This window comes from Canis aureus, chromosome 22 (genome assembly GCF_053574225.1).
Source record: "Canis aureus isolate CA01 chromosome 22, VMU_Caureus_v.1.0, whole genome shotgun sequence".
In the NCBI taxonomy this organism is placed as follows: Eukaryota; Metazoa; Chordata; class Mammalia; order Carnivora; family Canidae; genus Canis; species Canis aureus.
The window spans coordinates 14,381,802-14,405,855 of NC_135632.1; the positions used below are offsets into that span (position 1 = coordinate 14,381,802).

Genomic DNA, 24,054 nt, shown 5'->3' on the forward strand with positions numbered 1-24,054 from the left:
TCAATGGAACAGAATCAAGAGCCCAGAAACAAATCTGAGCATATATGGTCAACTAATATTCAACAAGGGAACCAAGAGTACTCAATGGAGACAAGATAGTCTCTTCAATAAATGATGCTGGGACAATTGGCTATTCACATGTAAAAGAATGAAACTGGACCCATATCTTATACCACTTATAAAAATTAACTTGAAATGGATTAAAGATTTAAATGTAAAACCTGAAACTACAAAAATTCTAGAAGGAAACATAGAAACAAAGCCCCTTAACATGAGTCATGGTGATGATGTTTGGATATGACATCTAGAGCACAAGCAGCAAAACAGAAAATAAACAAGTAGGACTAAATCAACTAAAAAGCTTTTGCACAGAAAAACATCAACAAAGTGAAAAGACAATCTGCAAATTGGGAAAACATATTTGCAAACCATATACCTGATAAGAGGTTGACACAGAAAGAGCTCATCCAACTCAATAACAAGAAAATTACCCAATTAAAAATTGGGTAAAGAATCTGAATAAACATTTCTCCAAAGAAGATATATGAAAGGCCAACTGGTATCTGACAAGATGCTCAACATCACTAGTCATTAGGGAAATGCAAATTAAAACCACAGTGAGATATCACTTCACTCCTATTAGAATGGCCATTATCAAACAGACGAAAGATAATAAACACTGGCACGGAAATGGAGAAAAGAGAAGCTTTGTGCACTGTTGGTGTGATTGCAAATTGGTATAGATACTATGGAAAAGACAATGAAGGAGCCTCAACAAATTAAAAATAGAGCTACCTTATGATTCAGCAATTCCACTTCTGGAAATACATCCTAAGTTTATGAAAATGCCAATGTGGAAAGATAACTGCACTCCTATGTTCATAGCGGCCTTTTTTATGATAGATAAGATATGGAAACAATCTAAGTATCCATCAATGGATGAATGAATAAAGAAATTGTGATATAGATATAGAAATAATGGAATATTATTTAACCACAAAAAGAGGAAATCCTACCATTTCTGACAACATGGATAGATCTGAAGGCATTATACTAAATGAAATAAGGACAAAGAAAGATAAATGCTGTATGATCTCACTTACGTGGAATTTAAAACAAACAAACAAAATCCCACCAAATTCATAGAACAAAGGATCAGGTTTGTGGTTATCAGAGGTAGGAGATAGTAGGTGGGGAATTGGAGCAATGTGGCCAAAGGTACAAACTTCCAGTTACAAGATACATAAGTACCCGGGATATAATGTACAACATGCTGACTATAGCTAATAGTACTGTATGATGTCTAGGAAAGTTAAAGAGAGTAAATCCTAAGAGTTCTCATTACAAAGAGAAAATCTTTTTTTATTCTTCTTTCTTTTCTTTTTATTGTCTCTATATAAGAATACGGATGTTAGCTGAACTCATTGTGGTAATCATTTTATAATATATGTAAATAGGGCAGCCCGGGGGGCTCAGCGGTTTAGCGCTGTCTTCAGCCCAGGTTGTGATCCTGGAGACCTGGGATCGAGTCCCACATTGGGCTCCCTTCGTGGAGCCTGCTTCTCCCTCTGCCTGTGTCTCTGCCTCTCTCTCTGTGTCTCTCATGAATAAATAAATAAAACCTTAAAAATATATTTATGCAAATAAAACCATCATGCTATATGCCTTAACCTCACAGAGTAACATGTAAGTTATTCCTCAATAAAACTAGGAAAGATGAAAATTAAAAAGTATTTAAAATGCAAATTTTTGAGGATAATATACCAGGGAATTGTATATTGAAGTCCATTCCAGTATAGAAAGGAGCTTGTAAAATTGTTTATATTTCATTTCCTTAAGAATTCTATTTTAGTGTATATTTATCATGTGAATTATATAGTAAAATCCTAGCATAATACCATAAATGGAGTAAAAAAAAATCCAATGCATTATGATGGAACTTGCAGAGCTGGACAGCCAGGAATTTGGGCATCTGAGAACTAAGTCCATTTTGCTCTTATTTGGGTTGTGGTGCCACCTGGTGGTCATTTCCCCTCCTAGTTTAAACATCAGTGAGGACAATTCTATGCTCATGCTGGCTGAAACTTCCAAGACATTGGCTGGAGCTCACCTATCAACTTGAATGAGACCCTGCCTGGGCTTAGAAAATACCAAGGTCTCAAAAGGACACCAGGACCCACGTACTTGAAGCTCTCTGCTTCCTGCCTCACTCCCTCCTTCCCCACATTCCACTCTCCCTAATGATAAAAGGGGAGTGAGAGGAATACAGATACCAGTCAGCAGTTGTATTTTGTCCAAATTTACATTATGAGTTTTATTTATACTACAAAATAGTGCTAGGTATATGTGGTTAATAAATATGTACACATTAGGATGCAAAATTTCAATGATACCGTTGAACGAATAAAAAGGTTGGGAGGCTCCAGTGCAGATAATTGACTGGAAGGAAAAGCTAAAGTAAGTGAGGTAAACTAGAATGTTGTGGGAATAATTGTGATGGTCTGAAACTAGAATGGTGGTGATGGGATTTGGAGGGAAGTAGATGGGTTTGCTTATTTCAGAGGCAGAATTGAATCCTTATCTTGAAGAGATATAAACTAAAGTATTTATAGATAAATTGATTTGATGCTGGAGATTTTCTTTAAAATAATCCCACTAGGGAGAAGGCAAATGGGAAGGGTGGTTATAGATGCAGCAAAAACTGGCCATATGCAACAATTGTTGAAGTTGGGTGATAGCCACAAGGTGGTTCCTTATTCCAGTCCCTCTACATTTTTGTATATTTGAAACTTTACATAATACAAAGTTGTGGGGTTTTTTTTAAGATTTTTTATTTTATTTAATCATGAGAGACACACACAGAGAGAGAGGCACAGGCACAGGCAGAGGGAGAAGCAGGCTCCATGCAGGGAGCCTGATGTGGGACTCGATCCTGGGTCTCCAGGATCAGGCCCTAGGCTGAAGGCGGCGCTAACCCGCTGAGCCACCGGGCCTGCCCCATAATACAAAGTTTAATAAAAATAAAGTACCTGGGAAAAATTCCAGGTAAAAATTTCAGTAAAAATTAGACATGTGAAATAAATATAAAGCCCAGAGAGAGATCTGAGCAGAAGCAAAGAATTTGGGAGTAATAAGCTGTGGGAAAGTTTACTGAAGCCTGAAGTCACCTAGGAATAAAAAGAAGAGAAAGGAAGCCAAGTTAGAATCCTAAGGAATAACAGCAGTTAAGAGAATGGCAAAGAAAGTGTTGTTAACAAGAGAGTAACATAGGCCAAAGGAAGAAAATATCCTCACTGCTAAATGCTGCTGAGTGGTCACAAAAGGACTGATCAGTATCTTTTGACTTTAGCCATATATGCATATGAAAGTCGTTGGTGACTTTGATGAGAAGCACTTGAGAGGGGGTGGTGGGTAGGGCAGAGATAATAGTTTATGTAGATTTAGGACTTGAGTGGGAGATGAGGAAATAGAATCAGCCTATATGATAAACTCAGAAAGTTTAATGGGGGGAGAGAAATAATGGGTACCTTGAGGGAGGATGTCTGGTTGGAATAATTGTTCATTTATTGATATACTGCTAAAGAAGTTTGATTTCTTAAAATAATCTGCTACTTTCCTTTTGTTCTGACCTGCACCCTCCCGCCAGATCTGAGTGTGGCTTTGACTGTCACTTTATATCAAATCTTCCAGTGCCTCTTCAGTGCTTACTGAGGTTTGTACAAGGGTCTCAGCGGGACTACTCTAAATGCTCCCTAATATCACCTGAACTGGACCACTAGTCTCTCCCTCCATATGCTTTTTGTTCATACTGCTGCCTCTAATTAGAAATATATTCCTCTTCTCCAATCTTTGTCTTTTCATATCCTCATCCTTCACCATCCCATCTCAGGTGTGGTGCCTCATTCTCCTGGAGCCCCTTCCTCATCCACCTCCTCTCCACACAGTATATTTAATCTCTTCCTCTTATATTTTTCCAATGCATGTTTATCTCTCTCATGGCATTCATCAGATTCTGCTTTGCTTTTCAATTTCTTTTTTTTTTAAGTTAATTAATTAATTAATTAATTTTTAAATTTTTTATTGGTGTTCAATTTACTAACATACAGAATAACCCCCCCCAGTGCCCGTCACCCATTCACTCCCACCCCCCCACCCTCCTCCCCTTCTACCACCCCTAGTTCGTTTCCCAGAGTTAGCAGTCTTTACGTTCTGTCTCCCTTTCTGATATTTCCCACACATTTCTTCTCCCTTCCCTTATATTCCCTTTCACTATTATTTATATTCCCCAAATGAATGAGAACATATAATGTTTGTCCTTCACCGACTGACTTACTTCACTCAGCTGCTTTTCAATTTCTGAATTCCTATGATGTCCTTCTATATCCAGTTTGCACACTACTTGAGACTTCATCATCCTCATCTTTGTGTCACAGGAGTACCCCCCCAAAAAAATCTTGCATAAAAATAACTTTTTGAATAAAATTGGATTGCCAAAGCTCTATTGTTTCCAATGTTTCTAATGTATACTGCCTTTCAGAATTCCAGTGTTATTTTAGTTTTTGCCTTCCACATAACATTGTAGTTTTTATAATCTTTCTTCCTATCATCTAAAAATACCTAACATCTGTTGCTTTTTCGTTGGTCGACTTTTTCATATGTGCAATCTAATCTAAGCTTTAAAAAAGCTGGCACCTGGGTGGCACAGCTGTTTGGGCGTGGGACTCTTGGATTTGGCTCAGGTCGGGTCTCCAGGATCAGGCCCTGGGCTGAAGGCGGCGCTAAACTGCTGAGACACCCGGGCATCCCCGAAATCCCTTCTTAATTTTTTTTTTTTTTAAGATTTTATTTACTTATTCATGAAAGACACAGTGAGAGAGAGAGAGAGGGGCAGAGACACAGGCAGAGGGAGAAGCAGGCTCCAAGCAGGGACCCTGATGCAGGACTCGATCCCGGGTCTCCAGGATCACGCCCTGGGCTGAAGGCGTCGCTAAACCGCTGCGCCACCCAGGGGATCCCCGAAACCCCTTCTTAAATATTAAAAGTCGGGAATAGCCTCAAGAAAGTCTGATTTCACGTGGGAAAAACACCCTGCCGAAACAGGAAGGACAGGGAGGAGCCCCGTATCCCGCTAAAAGGACGCGCGGCGAGGGGTGGGGGGGCCCGGGATCGAGTCACGCCTTCCACTCGCCGGAGGGTCTCAATTCTCCCTTTCGTGATGCGAGGGAGGCCGGTCTGTTTCTTTTCCAGAACCCGGGGGAGGTCTCGCCTCGCCGAGCCTCCTAGGACGGGGGCAGCCCGGGGTGCCGGCGAACACCCCAAACTCGCCGCGAACCACGCCCCCAGCGGGAGCCGCGCTGGGAACGTGCCCCCTGCGCGCTCCGCCTCCTTGGCCCCGCCCCCTTGCCGGCCCCCCGGCCTCCCCCGGGTCCTACGCGGAAGAAGAATTCCGGCCCGCAGAGCGTGACTGACCGCGGCTTCCGGGAGGAGTTTTGGGCCTGGCGAGACACCGTCGGGCGCCGCGCCTGGCCCCTTTCCCCGCCCCCCCCCGCCGCCCCGAGGTAGCTGTGGAGACGCCGGGAGGCAGCGGCCGCGCGGTTGACGAGGGCCGCGCATCCTCAGCATGGGCGACCACGGCCTGGAGCTGGCGTCTATGATCCCCGCTCTGCGGGAGTTGGGCAGGTAGGGCCAGGCCCGGCCGCTCCGGGTGCCGCGTCTCCTCCGCCCGGCCCGGCCCGGCCGGCCTCTCACGTGCGCTCCCTCCCCAGCCGCGCGCGTGCCGGCTCCGAAACCTTCAACCCCGGCCCCGGGCGGTGTGTCTCGCCAATGGCTTGAGCATGTCTCCCCCCGAGACGGGGTTAAAAATACGCGGGCGTCGCCGCAGACGTTGGGGAAGCAGGTCTAGGGCCCGAGAGGGGCTGTTCGCCGAGCCCACTGTACCTCAGCGGCGCCCGGGAGCCTTGCCCCCCCGCCCCTTCTGACCGCTCGCTTCCTGCAGACCTCTTTCCTTAGGTGAGGGACTCGACCCAGGAACTTGCCCCATTTTCTACTCCTTGTGATCGCTCGTGGAGGAATTGGGTTCTTAGCTTTACGTGTTGACCCAAACTGCCCCTCTTTGACAAGAAAAGAATTACTGGTTCGTGTGGTGTGGAAGGAAGGCCAATTGCTAGAAAAGGCAGTTTGGTCTTTTTCAAAATGAAAGCATAGGCCGTCCTGAAGATGGGCCCCGTTTCCTGTTGGTCATCCAGCGCCCAGTCCGTTTATTTTAGTCAGAAATCCCAGGGATCTGCCACGACGTCCCCAAAATGTAAATGTGCACAAGATGTTGCCAGAGTTTAAAAATAATTCAATACTGTTTCATTTGCAAAAGCCCGCCTTCTGTAAACGGAACAGTAAAATCACGTAAACCACCGTCCCACCTGAAGAGAGGGGAAGGCTGTTGCTGGCTGGCTGCCATCCCCCCTTCAGCACACTGGCAACTTTCCCTCAACCAGGCCTAAAGGAGGGAGGGTTTTTATTTTGCTTGCCTTTTTTTTTTTTTTTTTTGAGTTTTAACCCATTGCGAAGAAGAAATAAGTGGGTTTGTACCACTAGTGCAGTTGACCTATCAGTTGGAGTAATTGCTTTTTGAAAACTTAGCACACAAAGTCAGAGCTAACAGAAAATCTGTGGGGTATTTAATTCCTTTCTTTTTGGGGTGCAGATGTATTCATCTCCACTTGTTGGCCATACAAGAATATTTAGTCTTCTTCGATCACATAAATAAGAGGGTAAATGAAGAAACCACTCTTGTCTTTACCGAATCATCCTGTTTTTGTGTTTTGTTTTTTTTTTTCCCGCTTTGCATGAATGTTGCAAGCCTACTTTGTGTTAACATTTTATAAACTAACATGAATACAAGCGCTCGTTTTAGGACATTGAAGTACAGATTTCATTTTTGAGGCTCAATGTGAAGCTCAATATTTTTTTTTTTCCTATCTTGTTTTCATGTAGAATTAACTAATACCTTTCTACCTTCTTTTTTTTTTTCCATAATGAGAGTTGTTAATAAAAATAATAGTATCTTGGATTTATTTATAGTCTCTTACATCACCGGAGCTTACGTTACTTTTCTTTAACAGTCGTGAGTTTCTCATTTTAATTGCTTCATTCCTGCCTATTCAGTCTCACAGTATCTCCATGATGTAGAATAGAGTACATATTATCACTATTCAGTAAGAAACTGAGTCACAGGAATTGAAGAACCAAAGTCAGAGGTAGCCATTATCAGAGTTGGGTTCCAGATTCATGCAATCAAAGCCTTTTCTCCACCCCCATCTTTTTTTCTCATTAATTGACTGGCAATTCAATTTCTGAAAAAAGTGAGATGTTAACTGTTCTAATGTGTGGGCGGCTCTGTCTCAGAGATGAATTTTGCTTCTGTTTTTTGCTATGAGCACTCTTTTCTCTGCCTAGTCTTTCAGGGTGATCCCATCCACTGTCTTTAACTACTATCTGCCATTTAATGACTGCAAATATGTTTCTCCAAACCATATCCATTTCCTATAGAATATTTTTTTTTTGAAGATTTTATTTGTTCATGAGAGACACAAAGAGAGAAAGAGGCAGAGACACAGGCAGAGGGAGAAGCAGGCTCCATGCAGGGAGCCAGATGAGGGACTTGTTCCCAGGACTCCAGGATCGTGCCCTGGGCCGAAGGCAGGTGCTAAACCGCTGAACCACCCAGGTGTCCTCCTATAGGATATTTATACAACTGTATACTGGCAGTTTTAGCTGGGTGTCCTATATGCCATTAAGACAACATAGCTGGGCACCTGGGTGGCTTAGTTGGTTAAGTGTAAGACTCAACATAGTCAATACAATTTCTTCACGTATCCTAACCTCCCTTTTTTTTTTTCCCTCTCATTCACTGAGGTAGGGACATCTCAGTAAGTGATACCATGGTCACTCTTTTTTCCAAACCAGAAATGTAGGAATCATTCTTGATTCCCCATGTGACTTTGCTACATCCTTTGTCCTCTTTTCATCTTTACTCTCTTCCTAAGTAACTTCATGTAGTCCCATGGCTTTAAATATCACTTATATTCTGATAACTCCCAAATATTTATCTACCCAGAGATATTAGGTTGCTTACTGTTGAACATCTGTACCTGAAATGAAAATTTACATCATTACATCTTGATTTATGTTCTTAAACTTGGTTCCTGCCCCAGGTTATTGTAAATGTGCCAACCAAAAACCCAGGAATTTTTATTTTATTTTATTTTATTTATTTATTCACGACACAGAGACAGACAGACACAGGCAGAGGCAGAAGCAGACTCCGTGCAGGGAGCCTGATGGGGGACTCTGATCCCGGACTCTGATCCCCTGTCTTCAGGATCACACCCGGGGCTGAAGGTGACGCTAAACCACTAGCCGGAATTCTTGATTCTTTCTCTTATACCCAAAAAATCTTATCAGCAAGTCCTGACAATCCTACCTTTAAAATACACTTGTCACTGCCGCTATTCTTGTCATTTCTTATCTAGACTATTACTGTAACCTCTCAGCTTATCTCTCCATTTCCATGTTACCCACTCACTCAGTGGATTTCTCACTCAGCAACCAAAATGATTTTAACAACTATAAATTATAGATTATATAGCATTACTCCTCTGTTTAAAACCTTCTTAGTTTTCCAGCACACTTAGGTTAAAATCCAGACTTCTTCCCAAGACCCCTACGGTCCTACATAATCTTGCCTCTGCCTGCCTCTGACCTCATGGCCATATATCCTTCCCTTACTCTGTTCCACTGGCATTGACCTTATTTTTTGTATGCCCCAAGGTCATTCCTACTTTCAGTGCTTTGCTTTTTGCTGTTTCTTCTCTGAACAGACCAGTTTCATTCAGATCTCATTTTGGAGAGGCCTTCTCTGGGCTTTCTGTTTAAAATTAGTTTGTGACCACAAGGTATTTTCGGATAATGATAGTTGCTATTAAAATATTAAATGGGGCAATGGGTAGGAGATGAAAGTCTAGGGAGCATTAACATTAGCCACTAGAGGGGATTTGAATGGTGAGAAGAAGCCAGTCATGTGAACTGGGAGAAGTATCTGAGATTGAATGGGAAGTTTAAAAGTCTCCAGGTGGAAATGAGCTTACTTTTTAAAGAATAGGAAGGACGAAACAAAGGAAGCAAAAAAGGGACTGGTGTGAGTTAAGGGTGGAAGAGTAACCATGGGCCAGATCCTTTAGTATCTTATAGGCCAAAATAAGGAAAATTTAAGTGCAATGGGAAACCTTTGGAATGGTTTCAGGAAAATAACAATTTAATTCAGGTTTTAAAAAGTTTACCTTTCACTCTCCTAATTGCAACATTTCAGTGTCTCATTGCTGTCAGTACAAAATCGAAACTCTTTAGTTGCTTCTTTGAGCTTTGATACAGTTTTTCTTCAGCTTCATCTGCAATTCAGATGCAATTCATCTGCATCCCTCCCCCTTTTTTTATTTTTATTTCTTTTATTTATGATAGTCATACAGAGAGAGAGAGAGAGAGAGAGGCAGAGACACAGGCAGAGGGAGAAGCAGGCTCCATGCACCGAGAGCCCGACATGGGATTCGATCCCGGGTCTCCAGGATCGCGCCCTGGGCCAAAGGCAGGCGCTAAACCGCTGCGCCACCCAGGGATCCCCCTATATCTCCTCTTAATATTTATTTTTCTTGATTGGTCCTAATAGTCAATATATGTACTTTTCTCTAATATATTTTTTAAAGATTTTATTTATTCATGAGAGACACACACATGAGAGAAAGAGAAGCAGAGACACACGCAGAGGGAGAAGCCGGTTCCATGCAGGGAGCCTGATGTGGGACTTGATCCTGGGACTCCAGGGTCACGTCCTGAGCCAAAGGCAGATGCCAGTCGCTGAACCAATTTTCTCTAATATTTTACTAAAGTCTCATTGTGGAAAATTTCAGAAATCCAAAAGAAGGGAAAATGGTATATCAGTTGCTCATTTTAGCCCAATGATTATCAATTCATTGCTCTCTTCCTCTCAACTCAGATTATTTTGAAGTAAATTCCAGAAATCATTTTATCTATAAATATTGGTATTTAAAAATAAATAAATAAATAAATATTAGTATTTATCTGTAAAGGATAAAGACTATTTAAACATACCATAATACCATTATCACACCTAAAAATGATTTCTTAATAACATCATATCTAGCCTGTGTTTAAATGGTCCCAGTTGTCATATACAGTTTGCTAAAAGTTTTATTTTTGTATTCTTGTTTTAGGGTTTTTTTTTTAACCAGAATCAAACATAGACTCATAAATTGTAATTGACTAATATGGCTTTTAAGTCTTCATTATAAGTTTCTCCTCTTTTTTTTTTCCCCTTGGACTTCATTTGTTGAAGGAATTGTATTCAGTAGATTTTCCAGAAGTCTGGATCAATACTGCTTAATAGAAATAAAATGCAAGCCACATGTATAATTAAAAATTATCTAGTAGCCACAAGACAAAAAGTAAAAAGGAAATAAGTGAAGGTAATTTTTCATAATATATTTTACATAACTCAGATACTGTCATTTCTACATGTAGTTAATAGAAGATTATTAAAGAGATATACATTTTCTGGTACGAAATATTCAAAACCCAATGTGTATATTCTACCTAAAGCACATCTCAACTGGACTAGCCATATTTTAAATGCTTAATAGCTACATAAATAATGACTACTATATTAGTCAGGGCAAGTCTAGATTTTGCATATTGAATGCTGTGGTTTCATTGAGCATATTTTTTTCCTTCTAAATCAGTAACATGTATTTAGGTTTTTTCTTTCATTTTTAAACAGTAGGATACAACAAGTGTCAACATTAAAACTAAACACATTTGATAAATTCAAATTTAGGGAATTTTTTACAAATGATATTGTCGATCTCCTTAAGGTTTAAAAACTTTTTATTTGTATTTTAGTGCCAGTCCAGAAGAATATAATACAGTTGTACAGAAGCCAAGACAAATTTTATGTCAGTTCATTGACCGAATACTTACAGATGTAAATGTTGGTAAGAAACAGTTATTTCTTATATAAATTTTATGAGTTAAATCGCTGTCTTTTCCATATGTAAAACATTACGCTAGCATTTCTCTCCATGTAGTTTTAAATTTTTTTTTTTTTTATAAATTTATTTTTTATGATAGTCACAGAGAGAGAGAGAGGCAGAGACACAGGCAGAGGGAGAAGCAGGCTCCATGCACCAGGAGCCCGACGTGGGATTCGATCCCGGGTCTCCAGGATTGCGCCCTGGGCCAAAGACAGGCGCCAAACCCCTGTGCCACCCAGGGATCCCTTTAAATTTAGAGTTAGTATTTATGATAGTTACTATTCAGGTAAGGTAAAGGTTTTTTTCCCCTCAGATTCTAGTACAGTGCCAGGCGTATCATAGGTCTTTAATCTATATTTGATAAATGAGTATATAATAGATGAATGTACATGATTATTAAACATTTAAAATTAGAAAGATAGGATTGTAGAGTTTAGTCCCATTATCATGAGCACTGTCTTGGACACAGTTCTGGTCACCAAAATCTAGTTTTTTAACAAAAAGACTGCCGTTTAATTTGTCATGACTCTAAAATGAATCTTTTTTTTGTTTTAGTTGCTCTAGAACTTGTAAAGAAAACTGACTCTCAGCCAACCTCTGTGATGTTGCTTGATTTCATCCAACATATAATGAAGTCCTCCCCACTTATGTTTGTAAATGTGAATGGAAGTCAAGGGCAAAATGAGGCCAAAGGCAGTTGTATTGGTAAGTCCTGTTATTTGTGCATTCATTTGCAATTGGTTGTATGAAATCTGCCCTCTTCTGCTCTTCTGAAATATACATACATACATATGTATTTATACATAATTTGGTCAAATTTGCTATAAATTTAAGGGAGCAAAAGGGTAATGGTTAGTTTTATTTTATGCATCCTAATTGTTTTCTTTTGTTAAGAATGGAGCAGAAATAATCATACTTGTTTATTTGCCATTGAACACTTAAGTAGTTTTCTTTTTTCTGTTTTTGATAATTTCTTTCTTCTAGATCAGGCATTAGCAATCTGTGGCCTATAAGCTGGCTGCCTGTTTTTGTAAACAAAGTTTTATTGGAAAATCCATGCTTTTACTCATTGTATTTTTGTCTATAACTAGTAGAAAGGCAACATTGAATAGTTGACACGGGGCCATATGGCCCTCACGCCTAAAATATTTCCTGTCTAGCCCTTTAAGAACAATTTTGCTGAGTCCTAGATGTTGAAGCTTTTTTCTAGGTTTAACCTTATTTTCCCTATTACTTTTGTCCCTTTATTGGTCTTCTTGTAAAGAGATGTAAAGCAAATATCTTTTTTTTTTCTGGTACAATGCATAGGGCATTTAAAATTTTTTTACTTGAATTTCAGTACCCAACTTTGATAGCATGTCCTCCAAAAAGTTTTTTTCTGACCGGTACTCCTGACTGCTTGCCCTAGCTCTGGCTTACTTGCTCCCTCTTTATGCTCTGTTAGTACAGATATTCTGCATTTCTTCTATCACAGTGATTACTAAGCTGGATTATAAATAACTCTTTGTCTATATTCTTTGCCACATTATTTTATTTTATTTTTAAAAATATTTTATTTATTCATGAGAGACACACAGAGAGAGGCAGAGACATGGGCAGAGGGAGAAGCAGGCTCCCTGTCAGGAGCTAGATAGGGGACTCGATGCTGGAACCCCACGATCACACCCCTGAGCCAAAGCCAGTTGCCCATCTGCTGAGCCACCCAGGTGTCCCTATTTTATTTTATTTTTAAGATTTTTTATATTCATTTGAGAGAGAGAGTGAGAGCATGGGCAGGGTGAAGGATCAGAGGGAGAGGGAGAAGCAGACCCCTCTCTGAGGAGGGAGCCTAATGCCAGCTGATCCCAGGACCCTGGGTCATGACCTGAGCCAAAGCAGACACTTAACTGACTGAGCCACCCAGGCACACCTTTGCCACCTTTTCTTTTTTTTTTTTTTTTAAACATAATTTTCTTTTCTTTTTTTTTTAAGATTTTATGTATTTATTCATAGAGACACAGAGAGAGAGAGAGGCAGAGATAAGGCAGAGGGAGAAGCAGGCTCCGCAGAGAGCCTGACGTGGGACTCGATCCAGGGTCTCCAGGATCACGCCCTGGGCTGCAGGTGGCGCTAAACCACTGCGCCACCAGGGCTGCCCACCTTTTCTTTTTTTGAACAACAGATCATGACCCATTAGTAGGTTATAAAGATAAAATATAATAGACTAGGAAATATTATATTACATTGCATGTGATAAATACTTTCTCATGAAACTTTTGTTTCATGTATTTAAATAAAATAAATATGCATATGTAGACTGAGTCATGGCATAAAATGTATCTCTTAAGTTTGAGAAACTGTATTACAGGATTCTTGAGTACTATGACTATTTTGTTTTTGTACACCTGGGACAGAGTTGACAATAAATGTTTGTTGAAGAAGTGATAATAGAACCATTTGTTGAACTTCAAGCACGATGCTGAGAATTTCAGCTTATTTGATCCTCATGGTAACCCTCATTATTCCCTTCTCATAGATGAACTTACCAAGGTTCAGAGAAATGAAAAGTTCATACAACTTCTAAAAGCTAGGACTTTGACTCCAAAATTGGTATTCTGAACTACCATGTTTCCATTGTGTAGGGATTGTTTTAGATTTTGTTAGTGTTATACTTTAAAAATGACTCATCAAGGATTTAGCAAATTAATTAGCATTTCTGATGTACTTATTTATATTTTTTTTGTTTATTTCCAAGAATTCAGTAATTGGATCATAACGAGACTTCTGCGGATTGCAGCAACTCCATCCTGTCACTTGTTACACAAGAAAATCTGTGAAGTTATCTGCTCATTATTATTTCTTTTTAAAAGCAAGAGCCCTGCAATTTTTGGAGTACTGACAAAGGAATTACTCTATCTTTGTGAAGATGTGATTTGCCTCCACAGAAAAAATGCAGTGGGACACTTTGTGGAATGGCCAGTGGTAGTTAGCCGATTTTTAAGTCAATTAGATGAACACATGGAATACTTACAGCCAGCTCCTTTGCAATTCATGAACATGCAAAATTTAGAATTTATTGAAGTCACTTTATTAACAGTTCTTATTCGTATTATTGCAATTGTGTTTTTTAGAAGGCAAGAACTCTTACTTTGGCGGATCGGTTGTGTTCTGCTAGAATATGGTAGTTCAAAAACTAAATCCTTAGCAATTAGCCTTTTAACTGAACTCTTTGAGCTTGGAGGATTACCAGCACAACCAGCCAGCACTTTCTTCAGCTCATTTTTGGGATTATTAAAACATCTTGTAGAAATGGATGCTGACCAGTTGAAACTCTATGAAGAACCATTATCAAAGCTGATAAAAACACTATTCCCCTTTGAAGCAGAAGCTTATAGAAATATTGAGCCTGTCTATTTAAATATGCTGCTGGAAAACCTCTGTGTCATGTTTGAAGATGGTGTGCTTATGCGGCTTAAGTCTGATTTGCTAAAAGCAGCTTTGTGCCACTTACTGCAGTATTTCCTTAAATATGTGCCAGCTGGGTATGAATCTGCTTTACAAGTCAGGAAGGTTTATGTGAGAAACATTTGTAAAGTTCTTGTGGATGTGCTTGGATTTCAGGTGGATGCAGAGGTAAGTCATTTTTAAGGTTACTTGATTAGTATGTATTTTGTTTGTAATATAAATGTATGCATATATGTAAGATGTAATAATGAGAAAATAGAATATCTTTAATAATAACATTCAAGATGGAATGTTTTTTTTTTTTTTTTCCACAATCCACTTTGGTTCCTTATTATGGACTTTAACTTTGGTATGAGAAGGATTTGTTCACTAAGGTGGCAATGAACTGCCAATGTAGTAGAATGTTTTAAAGTAGAATTTGTGAAGCGTAAGCATGTTTAGTGCATTCATTATTAACTAGAATGGAGCCGTTATTAACTTAATTGCAAAGACCTCGAGCACTTACCTAGATTTTATTTTTGACAGTGTATAGTCCATCACATTTAGAAAACCTATGGGGGAAAAAAGAAAATCTATGGGTACATACTAATAGTCGTGTCAAATTATACCTTTTTTCTTGCTCAGACTGTGAGAGACAGCATAATAAAATGTGCAGTAACTTGAGTAAATATTTTATCTGTAAGTCTTGCTGGATTTGTAGTATGAAAGGGATTAGTAATTCCTTTATAGAGTTTTTCTTTGTAGCACTTTTTAATAAAGATTTTATTTATCTGAGAGACAGAGAGAGAGCATGAGCAGAGGGAGGAGCAGCAGAAGGAGCCTGACGTAGGGCTCCATCCCAGGACTTTGGGATCATGACCTGAGCTGAAAGCAGACACTTAATCCACTGAGCCACCCCAGTGCCCCACTTTGTATCATTTTGACAGAAAAACAAAGAATTTGTCTTTTTAAGACTTTCAAGACTATAGAACCATAGTTCTAGATATAAAATCATATATATGTCTATTTATAGATTATGAAATTATATAGATTGACTTAGGTCTTTGTTTTACCTGATGAGACTCTGACAATAGTTTACCTTATTAGAAAACTTAAAACCTAATGAATTTTTACAGTCTTTGAATAACATATTTCCTAAGACATAGTTTTTTAAATAATTTTTACTTTCTCAGTATTTGTTGGGCCCACTTTATGCAGCCTTAAAAATGGAAAGTATGGAAATCATTGAGGAGGTTCAGTGTCAAATTCAACAGGAAAACCTCAGCAGTAATAGTGATGGAATATCAGCCAAAAGGCGTCGACTCAGCTCATCTCTGAACTCTTCCAAAAGACCACCGAAACAGACTGAGGAGTATGGCCTTCATTCAGTTTGTATTTAGTCATTTAATAAAACTTCATTCACTTTAAAAGTCACATTTAGTTAAATGCTTTGACTTAAATACACAGCATTTGTTCTTTCTAAAGGTAGTCAAAGGAATGCTTAAAATACTTTAATAATTACAGTCCATTCTAGTGTGAAAGATACCATGGCTACATATGGTTACTTAAAAAATTTTTTAAGTTTTTACTTGCTTATCTAATTTAGCTTCTTAATATCTAAAAAAAGTCCCTGAGATTATACATTCAGCAGCAATTTAAAATGTTGACAAATAAACTTTTGTATGATGTGATCAAAGAATTTGCATATTTCACTTTGCACTGAAAGTTGTTTTAAATATACTGTACTATAAATCTCAGTAGTTGGCATCGCATGTTATCTTTTGTTTTAAATATTTTTCACTTTGGAACCAAATTTATATTAAATATTAATATCTTTATATTATGGTTATAATTAATTACAGAATTAAACATGTGGATATGAACAAAAAGAGCATTTTATGGAGTGCACTGAAACAGAAAGCTGAATCCCTTCAGATTTTCCTTGAATACAATGGTCTAAAGAATCCTGTTATTGCAACTTTAGAAGGAATCACTATTGTCCTCCAACTCACTGCTCTATGTACTGTTCATTGTTCGCATCATAACATGGACTGGTAAAACAACTTGTATTTTCTGAGTGGATTGTCTGTAACAAATTTGGATTTATTGCTTTAGGAGACCTCATTATTTGTTCTATTTGTGTGACCTTAGAACAGATTTTCAGTGAAATGAAAGAAATTTGTTTTTTATTGATTACCTGCTAAATGATGGGTACTGTATTAAGTGCTATATATATATTATTTAATCTTTATAACAGTTCTGTAAGTCAAGTGCTATTATACCTACTTTACAAATTAGAGATTGAGGCTTAGAGAAATTGAGGCCTGTTGGTTTGTATATTGGTCTATATGCACAGGGCAAGGAGAGATTGAAGAAAGAGGCAGACCACCCCAGATTGGTAGGTGGCAGATTTTGTAAGGGAGCTTACCTACAGAGTTTGTCTTCAGCAGTTGTGAAAGACAAACTGATCTCTCAACTCACCTTCTAGAATCCTAGAAGTTTATATGGAGGATTAATGGGGTTAAGTCATGTATTCAGTCCAGATGGTCTCAACACCACCTTACTCTCAAGGCTAAGTCCTTGGAACAGCTCCCACTGTGGGACCAGTAGGCAGAGTATACATTCCAAGGACAGGAAGGGGGGTTAAGGAGACTCTGATGGCCGGATCCAGTTTGAGGGTCAACTAGTGGTTTCATCCTTTTGATTACTTCCTGTAACAAGATTCTTTTTGCCTAAGCTAACTTCTGGGCAAAGTACTTTGTACTTTTCTAGAAAGTAGCAGAGCACATTTTTATTTAACTCAAAAGCCAGTGTTTTAGTCAAACCGTCAAAACATTTCCCTTTGATAGGAGTAGGGATTTAGAACTCATTAGAAGTATCTTTTCAGTTTAGTATTCTTTTTTTTTTTTTTTTTCAGTTTAGTATTCTTAATATGGGTTGATTAGTCTATTAGAAGAAACAAGTGTGAATTTTCTCTGAAGATTTAGTCTTAATTTTACTAAGTTACAGACCAAAACTCTTGTTAGATTTTACATGATCATTCTGTATTTTTTAATTCTTTTAACTAGCCAATAAAAAATTATGAAGGACATTTTAAAGAAACTATATTAATTCAGACTGCAGTAAATTTGGAATTTGAGGCAACTTGAAGGAATAGCTGATTAGGCTGCAATCTACTCTTCTGTTATAAAGAAAATGTTTACTAAGCCAGTTAATAATGATGCAGAGATATCTTCTGTCATTTTTAAGCCTGGTGATACCACATTTAAATATCCTAGGATAATTTTAGTTACCAGATCATAAGAGTGATTTAGACTGACATAAAGAGATTAAACTTAAAATAATAATGCATATTAATTAATTTGCATATATTTACTTTGAATTGGTTTAAACTATTAGTTTTATACTCAAAATTTCTTTTGGCTTCCTTCAATATTAGGTTGGACTATAACAAAATTGATTGTAATTCTGTGTCTTAAAATGTATTAACTGCAGCCATAATTTTAGGGACTGTCATCAGAAATGTAAGAAGAAACCTTCAGTAGAGATAACTTGGATGTCTTTGGATTTTTACACAAAAGTGCTTAAGAGCTGTAGAAGTTTGTTAGAATCTGTTCAGAAACCTGACCTGGAGGCAGTTATTGATAAAGTGGTGAAAATATATGATGCTCTGATTTATATTCACAGTAAGTATAAATATAAACAGTAGAATAAAATAACCTTTAAAGATGATCAGTATTGAAATAGGCTTTCTCTTTGCCTAAGGCCTAAATGCACAAATGTTTGGAATACCCAACAGTTTTTTCTTGATTTTAGTTCTAGTTCTATTTCAGTAATTCAGTAACTAATTCAGTAATTTCTAACTTCCAAGTTTGTGTAATACTTGGATTTATTACTCTTTTTCAGGTAATAGAAGTTACTTATAACTATTTAATTTTTTTATTTGAGATTTTCTGAAGAATGTTTTATGATCCTTCTAAAAAATGCATGGATGCATATTTTTATAAAGTCACATTTAATTTCTTTGGGTTCACAGACCCCAGAACATCATCTCTAATTAAGAATCTTTGTTTATTGAATGCTATAATTCCACTTGATGTTTAGAACATTTATTTTTATTGAAAAAAAAAAAAGGTAAGTATGATTAAGGAAAAAGATATAATTAATCACCTGTCCTGTGTTTCTACAGTGAAAACCTCATTTGAAGATCATATTCTAGAAGATTTATGTGGAATGCTCTCACTTCCATGGATTCATTCTCATTCTGATGATGGGTCTTTAAAGTTGACCACATTTGCCACTAATCTTTTAGCATTAAGCCAGAGGATTTCAGATAGTTACTGTAAGTGGTCACAAAATTCTATGTGTGTGGTTTAACTCCTCTCTATATGGGATGTCTAACACATTGCTGTCTTTTCAATAATTAAAAGAGGAAGTACATTTTTAACAATTCAAAAAGGAGTTATATTTGTAAAAAGTAACAAATTGAACAAATTATTGGATTTGCCTATCCCTATATCTATTCTGCAACATTGCTCTGCAAAGATGCCATTACAGTTTACATTCCTCTTAGCAGAATATGACACTTTGTCAGACTTTTAAATGTTTGCTGTCAAAAAAAAAAAATGTCGAGGTAACTAAAAGAAATTATTTTTGCTTCTGATGGGTATGATTTTTAGTTGCATTTCTCTGGTTATCTAGTAAGATTGTACATACATCTTTTTCAGTGTCCATGCTTTATTTTTGAAAAAGGAGCTTTTGATTAAGTATTATTTGTATTTTAAATGTTACTTGACAAATAAATAAATAAATAAATGTTACTTGACTTTACAACAAAAAATAAATATGTATATAAACTGAGTATGTGTTTTAATATATATATAATATAATTAACATTTAGAAATCTTGTTTAATAGACTTAATTTTTTCAGCACCACAGGCACAGTCACGGTGTGTGTTTCTTCTAACTTTGTTTCCAAGAAGAATATTCCTTGAATGGAGAACAGCAATTTATAGCTGGGCCCTACAGAGCTCCCATGAAGTAATCCGGGCTAGTTGTGTTAATGGATTTTTTATCTTATTGCAGCAGCAAAATTCATGTAACAGAGTTCCCAAGATTCTTATGTATGTATTAATATTTTAATTTGAATATATAACTTGATTGGAAAGATTATACTATATGTGAATATATGTATATTGCTAGATATATAGAGAAAATGTTGCTTTTAGTTTTGGAGTTCAAATTTTCTTCCTTCTAGGCTTTGTCTTACCATTACTTTTGCCCCAAATTAAGCAAGACTAGTTAGACCACAAAATAAAGTATAATTAGTACCTTCTCTTTTTTCTCCCCAGAGATAAAGTCAAAGATGATTCTGACTTTGTCAAGAGAGAATTTGCCTCTATCCTTGGTCAACTTGTCTGTACACTTCATGGCATGTTTCATTTGACAAGTTCCTTAACAGAACCTTTCTCTGAACATGGATATACTGACCTTTTCTGTAAAAATCTAAAAGTTGCATCTCAACATGAATGTTCATCTTCTCAACTAAAAGCTTCCATTTGCAAGCCATTCCTTTTCCTATTGAGAAAAAAAACACCTAGTCCAGTGAAACTTGGTGAGTGATTTATTATGATTTATTAAATATTTAAAATCTTTTAAAACTCTTTAAAGTCAGTGATAGAATTAGCTTGAAGCCTTACAAAATTAAATATGCTTGATAGGTTCAGTAGTCATGTAATGATTACTTATAAAAGGATGTCTGGTATTAGACTATCACAGAACTAAAAAGGGAAGTAATTTTTGGATTTTTATTTTTTTATTTTTTTAAAATATTTTATTTTATTATTTATTCATGAGAGACAGAGAGAGAGGAAGAGATACAGGCTGAGGGAGAAGCAGGCTCCATGCAGGGAGCCCGATGTGGGACTCAATCCCGGGTCTCCAGGATCATGCCCTGGGCTGAAGGCGATGCTAAACTGCTGAGCCACTGGGGCTGCCCAATTTTTGGATTTTTAAATGATGATTTAATTTGGTAGTCTACTTGGGGATACCTGGCATTTGGTTCAGTATCGTGAGGTTCAATATTCTGTATCCTCTTTAGTGATACCAAGGACCTTCCTAATGTGTCCCCTGCTACACTACCTTGGACCTCAGAACTTCACATTATTAGATACTTTGCCCAACCGAGGACTATATACAGGTTATATCTTCTTAGCCATTTTCCAATGGTAATGGTCTACGAGTTTGTTGAAAGCACAAGATTTACATGAATACTTGTGAGATCCATTTGTTTGGGTATAAGTGGCAACTGTTCTCAAGTTTTCAAAATAATATATAATAGGTAGTTTTTAGAACTCCCCAAATCTTATAAGATTAACAGTAAGGCAAAGATTGCCCTTAGTTCACAGTTCTTCGGATTAGTGAAAAATTTTTCTAGAGGGTGGAGAGGAGCAGAGAGAGGGAGAGAGAGAATCTCAAGCAGGCATCACACCCAGCGCAGGGCGGGGCTCAGTCTCATAACCCTGAGATCATGACCCGAGCTGAAATCAAGAGTCGGACACTTAGCCAACTAAGCTACCCAGGCACTGCAGATTAGTGCAATGTGCTTTGAAGTCCATCTTGGTAAAATATAATGATCCACAAAATCTAAGTGACTAGTCATTTAGAACTTAAAAAAATCTAGGGGCATCTGGGTGGCTCAGTGGTTGAGCTTTTGCCTTTGGCTCAGGGTGTGATCCTTGGATCCTGGTATCAAGTTCCACATCAGGCTCCTCACACAGGGAGCCTGCTTCTCCCTCTACCTATGTCTCTGCCTCTCTCTTGTGTGTCTCTCATGAATAAATAAATAAAACCTTAAAAAAATAAAAATAAAAAAATCTAGAATTTATTTTAGATTCAAATTACTTATAACTTTTATTAGGTATTACATAAATTTAAATTTGTAAGTATTTTAATCTTCCACAATTCTGTGTGCTCTACTAATTTAAATATTGACATTATAAGGCAAGTTAGAATTCTTTGTATATTGTTTATGGGTAATTTTACTGTAAAACTTTGATATTTCATGTGTTAAATTGTGCATTGTATGCTCTCACCCTTTAGCTTTCATAGATAATCTATATCATCTTTGTAAGCATCTTGATTTTAGAGAAGATGAAACAGATGTGAAAACAGTTCTTGGAACCTTATTAAATTTAATGGAAGATCCAGACAAGGATGTTAGAGTGGCTTTTAGTGGAAATATCAAGCATATATTGGAATCCTTAGACTCTGAGGATGGATTTATAAAAGAGGTTGATAGTTTCTTATTTTTAAACATTTGTATTTTCATTAACCTGCTCTAAAAAAATTCTTTAACTAATTAATTTTATTATTCTAGCTTTTTGTCTTAAGAATGAAGGAAGCATATACACATGCTCAAATCTCAAGAAATAATGAGTTGAAGGATACCTTGATTCTTACAACAGGGGATATTGGAAGGTATACTTGGCAGCAGTTTTATACTTTTTTTGTTTGCCTCATGTTAGAAATGGTGGTGTGATAGATGTGATATTATAGAAAGAAATGTGATATCAAATGTATATTTTTATGGGTTTCCATTTATATTTGAGACATTGACAATAACTTTTTTTTGTTTTTTTTTTAGAGCAGCAAAAGGAGATTTGGTACCTTTTGCACTTTTGCACTTATTGCATTGTTTATTATCCAAGTCAGCATCTGTCTCTGGAGCAGCATATACAGAAATCAGAGCTCTAGTTGCAGCTAAGAGTGTTAAACTACAAAACTTTTTCAGCCAGTATAAGAAACCCATCTGTCAGGTGAGAGTCAGCATTGGCCTTGTCTATAGGAAATAGCAGTACTTTGCAAGAACTTAAAAAAAAAAAAAAAAAAAAACCCACCAAAAAACTGTATATGCATATTATTTGTCTTGCTTTAAAGGATATATTTTTATTTATTTTTTAATTTTTTAAGATTTTATTTATGTATTAGAGAAAGAGAATGAGAGCATAAGCAGGGCGATGGGCAGAGGGACAGGGAGAAGCAAATTCACTTGCTGAGCAGGGAGCCCCATGTGGGGTTTGATTCACAGGACGACAGGATAGTGATCTGATCCAAAAGCAACTGTTTATTAACCCACTGAGCCAGCCAGGTGCCCCTAAAGGATATATTTTTTTTTAATGATTTTTTTAATGATGTATTCAGTGTATTTAAGAGAACCTAAATCTTTGAGTTTTAGATATTATGATCTTGGTCTGAAGATGTGTATTATAAATGGGAGAGGAGAAAAATCCTCTTATATTGAATTATTATGCCCTGTTGTTAATCTGTTAAATGCTTCTCTGTTTTAGCCTTTTAGTGATGATAAACTTTTTTATGGCTTGATATTATGGATAGCGTTTGTTTTAAAAAAAGTTGTTTCAATTCATGGCTGAAAAGTTAAGAAATGTTAATATACTGGCTTTGCCCTGTTAGTAGTTAAGAAATTTAAATTTCTTAACTAAACATGGTTACTCCATCTGTAAAAGGGAGGTTATGACATAATCTACCTCATTAAAGTTTGTTAAGGGATCCCTGGGTGGTGCAGCGGTTTGGCGCCTGCCTTTGGCCCAGGGCGTGATCCTGGAGACCCGGGATCGAATCCCACGTTGGGCTCCCAGTGCATGGAGCCTGCTTCTCCCTCTGCCTATGTCTCTGCCTCTCTCTCTCTCTCTCTCTCTGTGACTATCATAAATAAAAAAAATAAAAAAAAAATTAAAGTTTGTTAAATAAAAATTGAATGAGCTAATTCAGGTAATATGTTTAGAGTGCTGATAAGGTCGATAATGTCCTTTATGTTAGCTTAGAGAGTATCTGTTAAATTTCCTTCCTTGTATGAAAATTAACAGATTGTTTTGCTCTAGTTTTTAGTAGAGTCCCTCCATTCCAGTCAGATGACAGCGCTTCCTAGTACTCCGTGCCAGAATGCTGAGATGCGAAAACAAGATGTGGCTCACCAGAGAGAAATGGCTTTAAATACCTTGTCTGAAATTGCCAATGTTTTTGACTTTCCTGATCTTAATCGTTTCCTTACTGTAAGTTGTAAAGTGTAGTTGACTTACTTGAGGTTTTCAATTCATATTTTGTGTTTATTCCATTCTTGTCTTATTTTAAAGAAAAACTGGCAAGAACATTGAGGAGCTTATAGATCCTAGATGTTCAGATTTACATGTTTTCTTTTGACTTTGATATAATACTGTTACTTATAAAATTTAAGTTCATATTAATTTGAGTTATTCTATATGGTTAGTTATTCTGAAAGGTTAATACTAATTGATTAATGATAACTAATTCAGTTGACTGAATCCTTATGTCTTCAGTGCTATGATTGGTTCCATTGGTAATGCACAGTCTAATATCATTTTTACTCCTAAGACATTAGAGTAATTTAGTACAAAACTATTGGTATTTTTGACCTTCTATGATTTCAGATGACAGTTTGTAGTGTGGAGTGGCTTAGAAGTCTTCAAAATGTCATTAGGGTTGAGGTTTGAA

At 37.2% G+C, this 24,054-nt stretch overlaps 1 protein-coding gene across 3 annotated transcripts in view; it reads left to right on the forward strand.

Moving 5' to 3' along the window:
- The first annotated feature begins 5,541 nt into the window (after positions 1-5,541).
- Positions 5,542-24,054, forward strand: part of ATR (ATR checkpoint kinase) — a 90,762-nt gene continuing 72,249 nt past the window's right edge. For 2 of the 3 annotated variants that reach the window (XR_013361078.1, XM_077864873.1), the window contains exons 1-14: positions 5,542-5,679; positions 10,969-11,060; positions 11,655-11,804; positions 13,834-14,711; positions 15,716-15,894; positions 16,385-16,576; positions 18,030-18,208; positions 18,712-18,864; positions 19,454-19,646; positions 19,875-20,137; positions 21,625-21,815; positions 21,902-22,002; positions 22,169-22,340; positions 23,424-23,594. Coding sequence is in view for 2 of the 3 variants with exons in the window: in XM_077864873.1 (XP_077720999.1) it covers positions 5,621-5,679; positions 10,969-11,060; positions 11,655-11,804; positions 13,834-14,711; positions 15,716-15,894; positions 16,385-16,576; positions 18,030-18,208; positions 18,712-18,864; positions 19,454-19,646; positions 19,875-20,137; positions 21,625-21,815; positions 21,902-22,002; positions 22,169-22,340; positions 23,424-23,594 (2,973 nt within the window). In the remaining variant the exon portion in view is untranslated. Of the gene's footprint in view, positions 5,680-10,968; positions 11,061-11,654; positions 11,805-13,833; positions 14,712-15,715; positions 15,911-16,384; positions 16,577-18,029; positions 18,209-18,711; positions 18,865-19,453; positions 19,647-19,874; positions 20,138-21,624; positions 21,816-21,901; positions 22,003-22,168; positions 22,341-23,423; positions 23,595-24,054 lie in introns of those variants that run through there. The other variant, XM_077864874.1, reaches the window with a different exon arrangement.